Source organism: Nycticebus coucang, chromosome 10 (assembly GCF_027406575.1).
Source record: "Nycticebus coucang isolate mNycCou1 chromosome 10, mNycCou1.pri, whole genome shotgun sequence".
Taxonomy (NCBI): Eukaryota; Metazoa; Chordata; class Mammalia; order Primates; family Lorisidae; genus Nycticebus; species Nycticebus coucang.
In genome coordinates this window covers 114843626-114859628 of record NC_069789.1, presented here as the reverse complement: position 1 = coordinate 114859628, position 16003 = coordinate 114843626, and the positions used below count along the sequence as shown (strand labels likewise).

The 16003-nt window shown below is 45.5% G+C and overlaps 1 protein-coding gene across 3 annotated transcripts in view; it reads left to right on the top strand.

Moving 5' to 3' along the window:
• The first annotated feature begins 2278 nt into the window (after positions 1–2278).
• MYH14 (myosin heavy chain 14) overlaps positions 2279–16003 on the top strand; it is a 100402-nt gene continuing 86677 nt past the window's right edge. For all 3 annotated transcript variants that reach the window (XM_053607177.1, XM_053607176.1, XM_053607183.1), the window contains exon 1: positions 2279–2369. In XM_053607177.1, the coding sequence (XP_053463152.1) occupies positions 2286–2369 (84 nt within the window). In that variant the 5' untranslated portion in view covers positions 2279–2285. The remainder of the gene's footprint in view (positions 2370–16003) is intronic.

Here is a 16003-nt window from a genome sequence, read left to right as displayed (position 1 = left end):
TATAATACATCCTCACTGATACATAGATAGATCAGTTATTATTATAATGCTTTATTTATATTCATATTATATATAATTAACAATAACAGAATAATCATAAAGCAATTACTATGTATATGGCACAGTCTGAAGCACTTAACATATTTCAACTCATGCAATCTCTTGACAGGACTATGGAGTGTCCTATAGTTGAGCAAATTTCTTCTGCTTAGGCTCTTATAAATATTTACCTATGAATCTTTGTGTGGATGTGTTTTAATTTCTCTCAGGTAATTGCCGAGGAGAGGGATTACCGGTTTATAAGGTAGATACGAGAAACAGTTTCAAGAGTACAAGAAACTGTCACAAGAAGCAGTGGCTCACACCTGCAATCCCAGCTCTTTAAGAGGCTGACACAGGAAGATCACTTAAAGCCAAGAGTTCAAGAACAACTTGGGCAACATAGTAATGCCTACCTCTACAAAAATTAAAAAAAAAAAAGCCAGGCATGGTGGCACGTGCCTGTAGTCCTAGCTACTTGGGAGGCTGAGTTAGAAGGATCACTTGAGCCCAGAAGTTCAAGGCTACAGTGAGTTGTGATTGTGCCACTGCACTGCAGCCTGGGTGAGACCCTGTCTTTAAAAAAAGGAAAAGAAAAGTAACTGCCAAACCATTTTCCAAAGTGGTTGTATTAGTTTCCTTTTGCTGCTGTAATAAATTGCCTCAAATTTTGTGGCTTAAAACAATACAAATTTATTATCTGACAGTTATAGAGGTCAGAGTCCAGAATGGCTTTCACTAAGCTAAGATCAAGGTGTCAGCCATGCTGAGTTCCTGCTGAACGCTCTGGGGAGAATCTGTTTCTTCATCTTTTCCAGCTTCTAGAGGCTTGGCTTTTGGCCTCTCACCCTTTCCCTCCATGTTCAAAGCCAGCAGTGTGACACCTTGAGATCTACATCATACCTCTCTAACAATCTGCTTGCATCATCACATCGCCTTCTCTGACTCTTTCAAGCTTCCTGTGATTACAACGGGCACCTAGATAACCAGATACTCACTCCTCTCCAAGATCTTTAATTTAACTACATCTGGAAAGTTTCTTTTACTATGTAAGATAACATGTTCAAAGGCTTCAAAGATTAGGATGTGGGCATCTTTGGTGGGGGTGGGGGGCATAATTCCATAGACCACGGTGATTTTGTGCCATTTACATACCCACCAGCAGTGAGTGAGACCTCCAGCTGCCCCACATTGTCACTTATAGTCTTGTTTATTTTAGCCATACTAGTGGATGTGATGTAGTAACTCATTATGACAAATAACATGCATTAATTTTAGCCTTTAAAAACACCGTCCCACGTTCATTATCACCACCTCACTAAAGACTGATACAAGCCAAATCTCCTTCGACTAGGGAACGTACAAACAGCCTGTGGAACATCCGTGCAATCACTGGTCAGCGGTGGAAAACAGGCAGCGACAGATGAATCTCAACTGCATTGCGCTGAATGAAAGAAGTCAGACTGAGAAGGCTACTGAATGGTTCCATTTATATGATGTTCTAGAAAAGGCAAAACTATGGGATAGGAAACAGCAGCGATGGCTCGGGGTGAGGGAAGGGTTGGCTGCAAAGGGACATGAGGGCCTTTGCAGCAGTGATGGATCTGTTGTGTCTCGATTGTGGCTGCGGGTATACAGTTGTAAGCATTTGTTAACACTCACAGAACTGTACATTAAAAAGGGTGAATTTTACTTTGTAGATATACATATATAAGTTATAGTATAACATTTCATATGTACACACAAATGATGAATTTGTACATAAATTATGCTCCCAATAAACCTGACTTTAAGAAACCTATTCTAGGGAAGAGTCCTTAAGTTTTTGCCAAGAGATCCTCTTGGCCTCAGGCCTAAAGACTGAAACTCCTATTTCTCCAGTAGGGGTAAGACAATGGTGTTACCCACACACATCTGTGTCCCCTGGCACAGTGAGGATGTAGGAGGGGGCAGGAAGGACGTTCTGAGAGGGCCCTGCCCTGGCTCAAGGGAGGCTCCTGGGACAGGTGTGCCGACCTGGAGCCTGGAATGCAGGGATCACGCAGGGCAGTGGTAGGAGGAGGCAGGAGGTGGGTTACAGCCAGGTTGGAGCTCAGCATATACAGTTTCTAACCTTGTCAACGGGCTATTATCATATACAACCCGCCATATATTCGTTAATTATACACCTGCCTTATCTGCCTTCTCAGCCTGCATTCTGTTCAGGTGGGAAGACAGTCCCAAAGGCCCAAGTGACACAAGCTACTATGCCAGGCTCTGAGGAATCTAAGGTGAACCAACCCTGGTCCCGGTCCTTGAGGAGTTCCCGGCCCAGTGGGGGAGACGGACAGGTGAGCAGGCAGTGTCCACACCTGGGGAAGAGGTGATAATGGAGGTGCCACAGGTGTCAACAGGGATTCCTGTGGGACAGTCAGGGAAGGCTTCCTGAAGGAGGAGGCTTGGGGCAAGGCCTTTCCCAGTGTCATGAAGCTAAATCCCAATAGTAATAATGACAACAATAGCCGCCAGCAATTACTGAGAGCTTGCAATGTGCTGACATCACTAAGCAGAGGACGTGAATTAATTAATTTATCCCTCTAACAACTCTATATGGAAGATACTATTCTCACTACTCCCTTCTACAGAGCAGGGAAATTGAGGCACAGGTTTGGTTCCTTTCCTTCAGCAGGTTGCTACTCTGGTTGGGGGGACAGCCGTAGACACAGCCTCAGTTTGGTAACATTGTGCCTTCATGCTAGTTGCAGAAGGCAGGAACTGAGAAGAGAGAGACTGACTCTGGCTGAGAAGGAAATGGAGGGTTGGGGACATGGTTTGCAGAAGGCTTCTGAGAAGAGAGTGCCCCCAGGATGGATCCTGTGGGGGGCATGAAGTTATGGGCACAGAGCTGTGTTGCCTTTTCAGTACTTGTCTTTCTATCATTTGTCCTTATCCCTTTTTTGCTTTCTTTTTCATTTTTCCCTTTAATTCTCCCATCTCACACTTGTTTCCTCCCCAGCACCCTGTAAACAAACCCCAACAGGTTTAACGTCCATGCCCAGGGTTGTTTTGTGTACTTACATCCTCTAAATGGATATGAAAGCTAGATTATTTCTTTGAAACTGTGCTACAGACCCTGATTTATGTTTTACTTTTTCCACTCAACATCATGTGTTCAGGATCTTTCTATGTTGCCATGTGGAACTCCCGTTTTATTGCTTCTAGAATGCCATGAAGAGGTCCTCTTGCTTTTACTTATCAACTACTTGTGTGACAGGCCCCATGTATCTCCATGTGCCCATTCTCACCCACAATGCTGCCCTGGGCATCCTTGAACATATCTTCATGTGTCACCTGGGCAGTTTCCCTAGGGCACTTACTTGGAAGTGGGGGTATTGAGTCCCAGAATAAAGGCACAGTTAATGTCATAAAATTCTATCCCATCATCTAAGGTAGATTTGGAAGCCTTAGCAGTAGTCACTGGGCAGAGAAGGGTGGAGAAGGGAACAGCCAGCACAAAGGGCCAAGAGGGTCCAAGGTGAGGTCCAGGGTCAGGGAATTATAGGTCAGGGGATTACAGGGGGGTGAAGCCTTGCACAGAGTGCAATAAATCCTTGACTGCATTGCTTTCTTTTTCATTTTTTTCCCAAAAGGAAAATAGTGTTGTGGGTGGCCATTTGGCAACATCTATAAAAATCTTAACTGCATGTACTCTTTGACACAGCAATATTCCTACTTGTGTATGAGGAAGTAGAAAGGAGAATGTTCCCTGTACTGCCATTTGCAAAGGTGAAAAATGGAAAACCACTAAAAACAGTTCCACCAATGAGAGAGGAGTCAAAGGAACTATAGACTCTGACTATGGGATGTTAAGGCAAATTTATTTTATTTTATTTTTTGAGACAGACTCAAAAAATATTTTATTTTATTTTTTGAGGGCCATGGCATCACAGCTCACAGCTGAAGTGATTCTCTTGCCTCAGCCTGCCAAGTAGCTGGGACTACAGGCACCCAGCACAACTCCCGGCTATTTTATTTTTGCTGCAGTTGTCACTGTTGTTTAGCTGGCCCAGGCCAGGTTCGAATCCGCCAGCCTGGATGTATGTGGCTGGCACCCTACCCACTGAGCTACAGGAGCTGCAGTTAAGGTGAATTTAAATGTAGTTCACCAAGACATATTGCTACGTAAGAAAAACAAGTCTGAGTTTCCTACATCAAGTATCATCCTATTTCCCTAAACACAAGAAATCATAAGGAATATTCCTCAGTTATTATCTATACATGTAAGTCAGGAGTTGGCAAGCTTTTTCCCAGTGGGTAATATTTTCAGCTTTGAGCATATGGTCTGGGTCATAACTACTTAACTCAAGCAGCTAGAGATCATACTAAACCAATGAGCATGGCTGTGTTCCAGTAAAACCTGATTTACAAACATAGGCAGCAGGCCAGATGTGGCCCACGGGCTGTTGTTTGCTGACCCCTGATCTACTTGTTTGAGTAAGTGTCTTTGGAAGAACTCACATCAAAATATTATGAAGGGTACATCTGGGAGGAGGAGTGAGAAGAAAGGGGTTGGTTAAGGGAAATGTTACCCTCCTGTCTGAATTTTTTTCCATTTTGTGTAATTGAAAATTGGAATTGTTTTGATTCAAAAAGCAAATAATGTCCTAAAAATAGCTTTGGTGGCTTTTTTCTCCTTCCTAATTATAAGGTGACTATGATCATGTTAGGAAATAACAGTGGCATGTAAAATTAATGAGGAAGTTAAAGTTCCCTGGCATCCTACCAGCTAGAGCGAAGGGTTTATTTCATTCATTCGACAGATATTTATTTAGCACTTGCTGTGGGCAAGGAACTGTCCTAGGTTCTGAGGACAGACGGTAAATAAAATAGAGTTCTCACGCTCTAGAGGGCTGAGATTCTGTAGTTGAAGGGAGACAGACAGTAAATAGTAAACACAGTAAATAAGTACATGGTATAATATGAGAGAAGGTCAAATGTGGAAAAACAAACAGGAGAGCAGGTAAAAGGGATTGGAGCTCTTGCAGTCTGGTTGAGGCGTCTCAGAGGAGCCAGAGAAGGCTTCATTGTGAAGGTATCATTTAAGGCCTGAGTGAATAGAGGAGCCCTAGGGGGATGTCTGGGAGGAAGAGTATTACCAGCAGAGGGAACCACCTGTGCAAAGGCCCTGAGGTGGGAATGCCTCCGTTGCATTCGAGGAACAGGAAAGAAGCCAATGTGGATATAGTAGAAGGAGATAGTGGGGCAGGGTGGGAGGTAAAGAAGGGACAGAGGGGACCAGATCCCCCAGGGCCCTGTGGTCCATGGTGAGGACTTTGCTTTTATTCATGTGAGACAGGAGTCACATGAGAGATGAGCATAGGAGGAACTGCAGCTGACTTGAGTCCTAAGAGGATCCCCTCTGACTGCCCTGTAGGGAACAGGCTCAATGAGAATCAGAGGCAGCTGCAATGGTCTCAGGCAGAAGATGATTGTGGATTAGACCAGAATACAGTAATGGGGTGGAAGGAAGGAGTCAGATTCTGGATATATTTTAAAGGTCCAGTTAGTTGACAATATTTGCTGATGGACTGGATATAGGAGGTGATGAGACAAGAGGAACCAACTGTTTTGGTCTAGGTATGATCAAGAACCACCTGTCGGGCAGCGCCTGTGGCTCAGTCGGTAGGGCGCTGGCCCCATATACTGAGGGTGGAGGGTTCAAACTCGGCCCCAGCTGAATTGCAACCAAAACAAAAAAAATAGCCGGGCGTTGTGGCGGGCGCCTGTAGTCCCAGCTACTCGGGAGACTGAGGCAAGAGAATCACTTAAGCCCAGGAGTTGGAGGTTGCTGTGAGCTGTGTGATGCCATGGCATTCTACCCAGGGCCATAAAGTGAGACTCTGTCTCTACAAAAAAAAAAAAGAGAGAGAACCACCTGTCACAAGATCACCTGGGAATTTGTAAAAATGCAGATTCCTGAGCCCCACCCAGATCCACTCTGCTGGCACCTCTGGGGTGGTACCCTAGGAACTGTCTTCTAAGCAAGCTGCCCAGGCAAAGACTGGGGACTGCAGACCTGCAGGTAACCACAATCAGCTTCTCTGGGGATCCTCTCGGGTAGAACAGTAGTGGTTGGATACTCTTGGTCCAGTTGGGTTCAAATCCCAGCTCTGGCACCCTAACTGTGTGAGCTGGGATGACATTGTAAATTCTCTTAGTCATGATTTTATCATCTGTAATATGCGACCATCTACAGTGCCTGCTTCACAAGGCTGATGTATAGTCCGAACATCTACAAAACATTTAAAATGGTGCCAGCAAATACACTTTTCCAATAAAGGGAAGCCATAATTAGTATCCTCCTCCAAAGAAGATACATACTTGATAATAAATCAGTCCACACCAAAATATTATCAGGAGTACATTTGTTTGGGGAAACGAGATGGAGGATGTTGGCCAAGGGAAATGTTGTCTTATCATTTCATACTTTTTATCTTCCTAATTACAATTGTTTTAATTTTATTTTTTGCACTTAGTAGACATTTATTTTTATTTCAGATTAATATAAGGGTACACGTTAGTTTAAATTTTTGCATTGGTTTGATGAAGTCCCTGTTGTAGTTGTGCCCCTCTCCCAGGAGGTGTGCCATATACGCTTACATTGCACCCATTAGATGGAAACACATCAATCCCTCTCCTTCCTCCCCTTTCTCCCTCCAACCTGAATTGAATTTTCTCTAGTATGGGCATGTATTAGTTTGTCTACTAGCTTCATATTAGTTTTTAATACATTAATACTTGCTTTTCCATTCTTGTTCTACTTTACTAAGAAGGATGTGCTTCAACTCCATCCAGGTTAATACAAAAGATGTAAAGTCTTTTTTACAGCTGAATAGTATTCCATGACATGCATATACCACAGTAAAAGTTTTAATTTTAAAAGAAAATAATGTTTTAGGCTCATAGCACAGTGGTTACGATGTTGGCCACATGCACTGAAGTTGGCGGGTTCGAACCCAGCCTGGGCCAGCTAACCAACAATGACAAATGCAACAAAAAATAGCTGGGCCTTGTGGTGGGTGCCTGTAGTCCCAGCTACTTGGGAGACTGAGGCAGGAGAAGCGCTTGAGCCCAAGAGTTGGAGGTTGCTGTGATCTGTGGTACCACAGCACCCTACTGAGGGTGACATAGTGAGACTCTGTCTCAAAAAAGAAAAAAAATAATAATATTTTAAAACTAGCTGTAGTGACACTGTGTTTCAGGATCTGTCAAGGCTGTAATCAAAGTGTTGGCTGGGGCTATGGTCTCCTATCAAGGCTTGACTGGGGAGGGACCAGTTTCCATGCTCACTTTTGGTTGTTGGCAGAATTGAGTTTCTCACACGCTGTTGATTGTAGGCTACTCTCATTTTCTTTCTTTTTTTTTTTTTTTTGTAGAGACAGAGTCTCACTTTACTGCCCTTGGTAGAGTGCCGTGGCGTCACATGGCTCACAGCAACCTCCAGCTCTTGGGCTTACACAATTCTCTTGCCTCAGCCTCCTGAGCAGCTGGGACTACAGGCGCCCGCCACAACACTCAGCTATTTTTTTGTTGTAGTTGTCATTGTTGTTTAGCTGGCCTGAGCTGGGTTTGAACCCACCAGCCTCAGTGTATGTGGCCAGCGCCCTACCCACTGAGCTACGGGCACTGCCCCAAGCAGAATGTCTTCACGGTTCGTCCACATTGTAGCTTGTGTTGTAATGTCCTTCCTTTTGAAAGCTGAATAACATTCCGGTACTTGTATAATCCACATTTTCTTTCTTTCTTTTTTTTTTTTTTTTGTAGAGACAGAGTCACTTTATGGCCTTCGGTAGAGTGCCGTGGCGTCACACAGCTCACAGCAACCTCCAACTCCTGGGCTTAGGCGATTCTCCTGCCTCAGCCTCCCGAGTAGCTGGGACTACAGGCGCCCGCCACAACGCCCTGCTATTTTTTTGTTGCAGTTCGGCCGGGGCTGGGTTTGAACCCACCACCCACGGCATGTGGGGCCGGCGCCCTACTCACTGAGCCACAGGTGCCACCCTACTCTCATTTTCTTGCCACATGAACCTCTCCAGTATTGCAGCTTATTTATGGAGAGAGAGTCATTGAGCACAGTAGAAGTTGTGATCTTTTATAATTTAATCACAGAATTGACATCCCATTGCTTTTTTTTTTTTGAGACAGAGCCTCAAGCTGTCGCCCTGGGTAGAGTGCCCTGGCATCACAGGTCACAGCAACCTCCAATTCCTGGGCTCAGGTGATTCTCCTGCCTCTGCCTCCCAAGTAGCTGGGATTACAGGCGTCTGCCACAACGCCCGGCTATTTTTTTGGTTGCAGCCATCATTGTTGTTTGTCCGGCCAGGGCTGGATTTGAACCCACCAGCTCAGGTGTATGTGGCTGGCACCTTAGCCACTTGAGCCACAGGGGCCAAGCCAACATCCCATTACTTTTGATGTATTTTATTCATTAGAAGTTTTTCTTATTCTTAAAAGGGAGAGAAACAACAGTATCTGACCCCAGAAGCTTGTTGTGAGTTAAATGATTCAATATACTAGTATGTGTAAGTAAGCACAAATATCATAAAAATGTAACTAATATTGTTTGGATAGCCAGGAGGAATCAGAGATGTCTTTTCAGAACCTTTGAGTTAGGTTTTGAAGTATGAGTAGGAGCTGAACAGGTGACAAGGGTCATACTTTCATTCATTTTCTTAGTTCCTGAGGCATGCTATGTTCCACCAGATCCTGTGCTAGGATACCCCAAGGACCTAGCATGAGTCTGACCTTTGTGGACCCACTGGGGAAAGCAGAAGGAGGAATGGGCCATGAACTTCTAGCAGGTCAGCACTAATCAAGAGCCTTGAAATGGCCAGTCTGACCCTCATTTACTGAAGCCTAGAGAGGGGGACAGGACTTTCCCAAAGTCACACAGAAGGGATGACTAGTTTCCATTCATAATTTTGGAGTCTGAGGAATCTGAAGCCCCATGAGATCCATAGATGCAGACCCTTCACACAGACCCCAGGTCCCAGTGGCCCAACACACCCCAAATCCCCCACTCACAACAGCATACCCCCACAGGAAACAGCGCCGTCAGAGACATCCACCTCCCCACCCCTTGGGCTCAGAAACCCACTTGATCCCTCACACGTGTGCACAGCACACATCTGTGGAAGCCCTCTCCATCTCATGTACTGACCCTTTACTGGGTCAGGCTGGGGACACAGACATGACTCAGACTCAGCCCCAGCCCTGGAGTGGTGGCTGGTTTGTAAGGTTCCAGTATATGGATCATTCCAACCCACTGTAATGAGAGTGACAAACTGGGGCAGGACAAAGAATAGGAGTGGGATGAGACCAGAGTGCCCATGGCACACTCTGAGCATAGAGGGACCTTGAGAAATTGACCTGGAGGTCCCTAGGGTAGAAAGCTGGGGAGAGGGAAGTAGCAGGCAGAAGGCACTGTATGTGCAAATAAACAGAGGCAAGACATGAAAGACCATTTGTCCATCTGTCTGTCAGTCTTTTCATCTGTGTGTTCATCTGCCATCCACTTACATATTAATTGATTTTTCCATCCATTGCCCACTTATTTAGTTATTTGTTGTATATACTATTCACTCATTCATTCATCGACCTATTCAAATGGTCAACTGTTCCCTCATTCATTCATTTACCCACGCATCAGTCACACATCCATCCATTCATTTATTTACTCATCATTATCAACTGTCATATGCTCCTTCCCCAGCATCACCTCCTTAGAGAGGCTTCCTTAGTCCTTTTTAAAAATAACATCATCCACTTCCCTCTCTAGCCTCCTTTATATTTTCTTCACAACACTCCCTCAGACTTGCACCTGTGCGTTATGATTACACGTTCAATTGTTCAATGTCTGTGGCCACACCAGAATGCAAACATTTGTTTTACAATTATTTCGTGAGTAGTGACTGTGTTCCAGACTCTGTTGTGGGTGAAAACCCAGCAGAGCACAGACACAAATCTCCAGCTCCATGGAGTGGATATGTGGGGGCATCAGATGATAAACAACATGGGTAATAAGTAAATTACTGACAGGCTGGAGGATGATGAGGGCTGTGAAAGCATAGAGCTGAGAAACATGTGTCAGGGGTCTAGAGTATTGGATACTCATGGAAGAGGTGAGAGTTGAACAGAGACTTGAAGAAGGTGAGGGAACCAAGTGGTTATTTAGGGGGAGAGCATTCCGCGTAGAGAGAAAGCATGTGCAAAGGCCCTGGGGCACAACTGAGCCTGGCATGTTTGAGGGGCATCAAGTAGGCAAGTGTGGCTGGAAAGAAGTGAGGAAGTGAGAGAAGGATGGAGGGAAGAGCAGAAAGAGGACAAAGGAGAACCAGATGGTGCAGGCTCTTGTGGGTAAAGACTTTGCTTTAACTCTGAGTGTGACAGGAGCCAAGGAAGGACTTTGAACAGGACAGAAACAGGATCTGACTTAGATGGGAATGGGTTCCCTCTGCTTGCTATATAGGGAGTAAATTAATATCTGAGTTTCATGAGCACCAGAAGCATGTCTGTTTTTTTTTTTGAGACAAGAGCCTCAACCTTTCGCCCTGGGTAGAGTGCTGTGGCATCATAGCTCACAGCAACCTCCAACTCCTGGGCTCAAGCGATTCTCTTGCCTCAGCCTCCCAAGTAGCTGGACTACAGGCACCCACAACAAGGCCCAGCCTTTTTCTGGTTGTAGCTGTCATTGTTGTTTGGCAGGCCTGGGCTAGATTCAAACCTGCCAGCTCTGGTGTATATGGCTGGTGCCTTAGCCGCTTGAGCTACAAAAGCTGAGCCCTTTTTTTTTGGAGACAGAGTCTCACTTTGTCACCCTGGGTAGAGTGCTGTGGCATCATAGCTCACAGCAACCTCAAACTCTTGGTTTTAAGCAATCCTCTTGCTTCAGCCTCCTGAGTAGCGTGGACTATAGACATCAGCCACAATGCCTGGCCATTTTTAGGGACAAGGTCTCACTCTAGCTCAGGCTGGTCTCGAACCTGTGAGCTCAGGCAATCCACCCACTTGGCCTCCCAGAATACTGGGATTACAGGCGTGAGCCACTGTGCCTGGCCCCCCAGAAGCATGTCTTTTACTTGCCCTTTCCTCAGTGTCTAAAACAGGGGTCTGCAGATTATAGTCCCTGGGCCAAATGCTCCCTGTTTGTGTAAATAAAGTTTTATTGGAACACGACCTCGCCCATTCATTTACATGTTGTCTCTGGTTGCTTTCATGCTATAAGAGCAGGGTAGAACAGTTAGAACCAAGACTACCTGGCCCAAAAAGCTAAAAAATATTTACTTTCTGGCCTTTTACAGAAAAAGTTTGCTGATCCCCGGGCCAAAACAATGCCTGACACACAGTAGGCTCTCAATAAATATTTACTGTTACAGAACTGGGCACCTGGGTCTGTTGCTTATCTGTGATCCACACAAGGCCATCAGCTTGCTCTTGTCTCAGAGCCAGTTCCAGCTCCAAGTCACATGTGAGAAAACAACAGCCCAGCCACCAAAAATAAAATACTGGGCTCATTCAAGTCTTTGTCACACAGAAATGCCCAGGCAGGACTGCACTGAGGACTCACAGCACAGCCTAGCATCCTCTTCTTCCATCTTTTTTTTTTTTCCTCTATTAAGATTCAGCCCCTCTCACCAGGCATTGAAGCTGCTCCCTCAATTTTTTTATTACTCAAAAAATCCTCCCAAACTCTCTTCTGCAAAGCAGCTCCATCCCTGTCTCTCTTGTCTCTTCCCCTTTCAGCTCCAACTTTCCACTTAGCTCCTCGGCGGTTTTTTTCCCCACACCTGTGGTACCCATTACTCAGATTCTGCATAATAAGGTCATGTCTGAGGACTTTGCCTGCTGGCGGGAATCCATGTCCTAGAGACTCAGAATGTTCCTAATTACATTTCCTTTTCCCTAGGCACACACCCATCCTGGAATTCCATCCACCCTCACTGTCTGGTCCCTTCTCCTCTGTAGCCTACATTACACCCTTCGGCCCACAGAAGCGTCAGACCCAGCCCCAGACAGTCAGGGGCTCACGGTTTAATGTGGATGATCACAGTACCTGAATGAAGTGATGGCTGGCTGGTGAGGAGGTCTCATTCTACAAGAAAGTGAATTTGGGGCTTTATACTGAGGAACTTCTCTGGCAGGCTTGAATAAAAAACAGAGGAAAAGCTCAGAGGCAGTGGGAGTGTTTCCTTCAAACTTGATTCTCTGGATCTCAGCCTTTCTCTAGTGGCTTCATGTATGATCCAAACCCAAGCTCTGGAACTAGACTCCATGGGTTCAAATGCAAAGTCTGTTGCTTTCTAACTGTGCAAGCGTGGGCAGATATACCTCAGTGTCCTCATCTGTAAAATGGATATGACATTTTAGTTACTAGAGTTATTGGAAGGATTGTGGGATTTAATACATATAAAGGTCTTAGAACTGCCTGGAACATAGTAAGTGCTCAATAAATATCAGCAACTTTTTTTTTTTTTTTAGACAGAATCCTACTGTGTTGCTCTCAGTAGAGTGCTGTGAAGTCATAGCTCACAGCAACCTCAAACTCCTGGGCCCAAACGATTCTCTTGCCTCAGCCTCCCAAGTAGCTGGGACCACAGGCTCCCGCCACAACACCCGGCTATTTTTTGTTGCAGTTGTCATTGCTGTTTTAGCTGGCCTGGGCCGGATTCGAAGCTGCCAGCCTCTGTGTATGTGGCTGGCACCGTAACCACTGTACTACGGGCGCCAAGCCAATATCAGCAACTATTAAAGTGTTTAGCAGAGGCGTCCAGCTCATAGAATGCCCTCAGCAAAAGGAAGGTCACTATTATCACTCAGTGATGTCACCAATTACTCCACAGATTGAGCAGAATTAATGATGTCTCTAGTTACTAGGCACATTTAGACCCTTAGCTGGAGTGATGGTATCACTAGTTGCTGGGTAGCTTTATCCTTGAGTGGCTTTAATAGCATCATCAGTTACCAGGCAGATTCTGGTTAAAATGTGACTACCAAAGCCTTCTTTCCTGTTTGAAATTTTGTTGTGTACCAGTCCACACTCTTCTTCAGTGCCCTTGGATACAGGATTTCCTTGCGTCTAACCCTCAGTTTTCTGAGCATAATAAAAGTACCAACTTCATAAGGTTATTGAGAAAATCTAATGAGTTCATATATACAAAGGGCACAATGTCCAGCACACAGTCAGCACTCACTAAACAGCACCTCTTGTTATCCTCACTGAAGTATGCTTTCATGGAAAATACTTGAGCCAGAGTGACAGGTAACCTCATCTCTGTCTTGGTTAAGAGCACAGATTCAGGGATCTGACCCATGGGAGCCCAGATCTTTCACCACCAGCAGCCAAGAGAGATTGGGCATGTTACTGGCCTATAAAGTGGTATAATGACAGTGCCAATGTCATAGGGCTGACATGAGAGTACATTGAAATAATGATGGTCATGTTCCCAGCACACAATCAGGCCTCAAAAATGTGAGGTGTATTAGCACTGGAGGTCCTCATGAGAAGGTATTTCCCTCCTGGAGACTTGTTTTGCCCATCCATAAAGAAGTGACAGGTGGTTGTGACAATCCAAAAGCCATAGCAGTCTCAACACTTCACGATCACAGGGTCAGCTCTGTAACTTGCATTTGCCATTGCTGAGCAAATACACTGGGAGTTGGATGTTTGAACTATGTCTGCTCTCAGCACTAACACCAGCGTCTCTCCTCTGTCTCCCCACCTCTTGCTTCCCAACTTCCCTCCTTCCCTTTCTCTGTCTTCTCTCCCCTGCCCTAGACTTTATATACAGTAGAACCTCTGTAAGTTGACCAACCCAAAGGACTGTAACAAACTGGTCGGCATAAGGAACTATTCTCATTACTAATATGTAATGTGGTCTATGAAAATTAGGTCAATTTGGCTCAGCACCTGTAGCTCAAGCGGCTAAGGTGACAGGCACATACACCAAAGCTGGCTGGTTCAAATCCAGCCCGGGCCTGCCAAACCAGCTACAACCAAAAAATGGCTGGGCATTTTGGAGGGCACCTGTAGTCCCAGTTACTTGGGAGGCTGAGACAAGAGAAACACTTGAGTCTAGGAGTTGGAGGTTGCTGTGAGCTGTGATGCCATGGCACTCTACCCAAGACAGCTTGAGGCTCTGTCTCAAAAAAAAAAAAAATTAGATCAATTTAAGGAGATGGTCAATGTAGGGAGGTGGTCAACTATAGAGAGTCTACTGTACATGTAGTTTTCTCCTGTATGGTGTTAGTGGGGCAATAAATTACAACAATAACAATCAGTATTTGCTTATTTAGCCTTTTTCACAGTGCCAGGGTTATACTAAGAGCTTTGTATCCATTAATTCATTTAATCTACACATACGAGGACTTGCCACTATTTATTTGACAAACGTTTATTAAGTACCTACTGGGTGCCAGGACCTGGGGATTCATCAGTACTGAACAAAACAAAGATCCTGTGCTTCTAGTACTTAAACTGTAGTGGAGAGACGGATGATAAACAGATGAACAAATTCACCAGCACCATCAGTGCTGTGAGAAAAACAGAAATAAGGGCAAGGTGAAAATGAGAGATGAGGGGGACTGTTTAATATAGGATGGCTGGGAAAGGCCTCTTGGAAGAGGTGACATGGGAGCAGAATTGATGACATGAGAGGAGGCAGCCATGCAAAACCTAGGGAAAGAGCTTTCCTGGTGGAAGGAACAGATTACACAGATCCTGCTCTTTCTTGGAGCAGGATCATGCCTGAGGAATGTTTGAGAAATCAAGGAACAACTGGGAGGCCAGAGTGGCTGGAACAGAATGGAGGGGAATTGAGGTGGGGTCAGAACAGCGAGAGCAAAAGGGGCCACATCATGCTGGGCCTTGTAGGCCATTTTCTAAGTGAAATGGGAGTCATGGAAGGTTCTGAGCAGAGGCGGGCCCAGTCTGAATAGTTTGAGAGAATCCCATCAACAGTACAAACAAGGGTCAAGGCAGATGGACCATTAGTCTCATTTCACAGGTGCAGAAATAAATGGAACCTTTAAAAAGTCCAACAAATGGCCCACGTCCACACAGCTGCTGGGCAGCACAGCCAGGCTGGCAAGCCTCCTGCAGCTCAGCGGAGCCTTTTTCTTCATGACCTTGGGAAGTCTCTCGTTTCTCCTGGCCTCATTTTTCCTCTGTAAATTGGGGATCATTACCCTGCATTTGGGCATAGCAAGGTAGTTAAAAGCACAAGTTCTGGAGTCAGATTCGGCAGAATCCAAATTCTTTTTATTTATTTATTATTTATTTATTTATTGAGACAGAATCTCATATGTGACCCTCAGTAGAATGCTATGGCATCACAGCGCACAGCAACCTCAAACTCTTGGGCTTAAGTGATTCTCTTGCCTCAGCCTCCCAAGTAGCTGTGACTTCAGGTGCCCGCCACAATGCCCGGTTATTTTTTTGTTGCAGTTGTCATTGTTGTTTAGCTGGCCCGGGCCTGGTTTGAACCCACCAGCCTTGGTGTATGTGGCTGGCGCCCTACCTACTGAGCTCTGGGCGCCGCCAGAATCCGAGTTCTTGCTCTGCCTCCTGCCAACTCTGACTTTCAGAAATTAATATACTCTGTCTGAGCTTCCATTTACCTCGTCTAAAGATGAAGATCTTAATAGCACCAATTTCAAGGGGTTCGTCGTAAGGATTAAATGAGATCATGCAGGTAACGTGCTTAGTACAGCTCCTGGCAAACATCGGGCGCTCAATAAATGATGATTATTCTGATGGTATCACCGCCCACACCTCGGTAGTGGGCGAGAGCCTGGAAGAGTGGCTGGTACGCGGTCGGCTTTCGACAAAAGTGAATTCTCTCTCCTGTCTCCCCTGCCGCTGGCTCTTGAAGGACCCAGGCATTCCGGCCTCCAGCCGCCCCCCGCCCCCCGCCCCACGCCAGTCGGC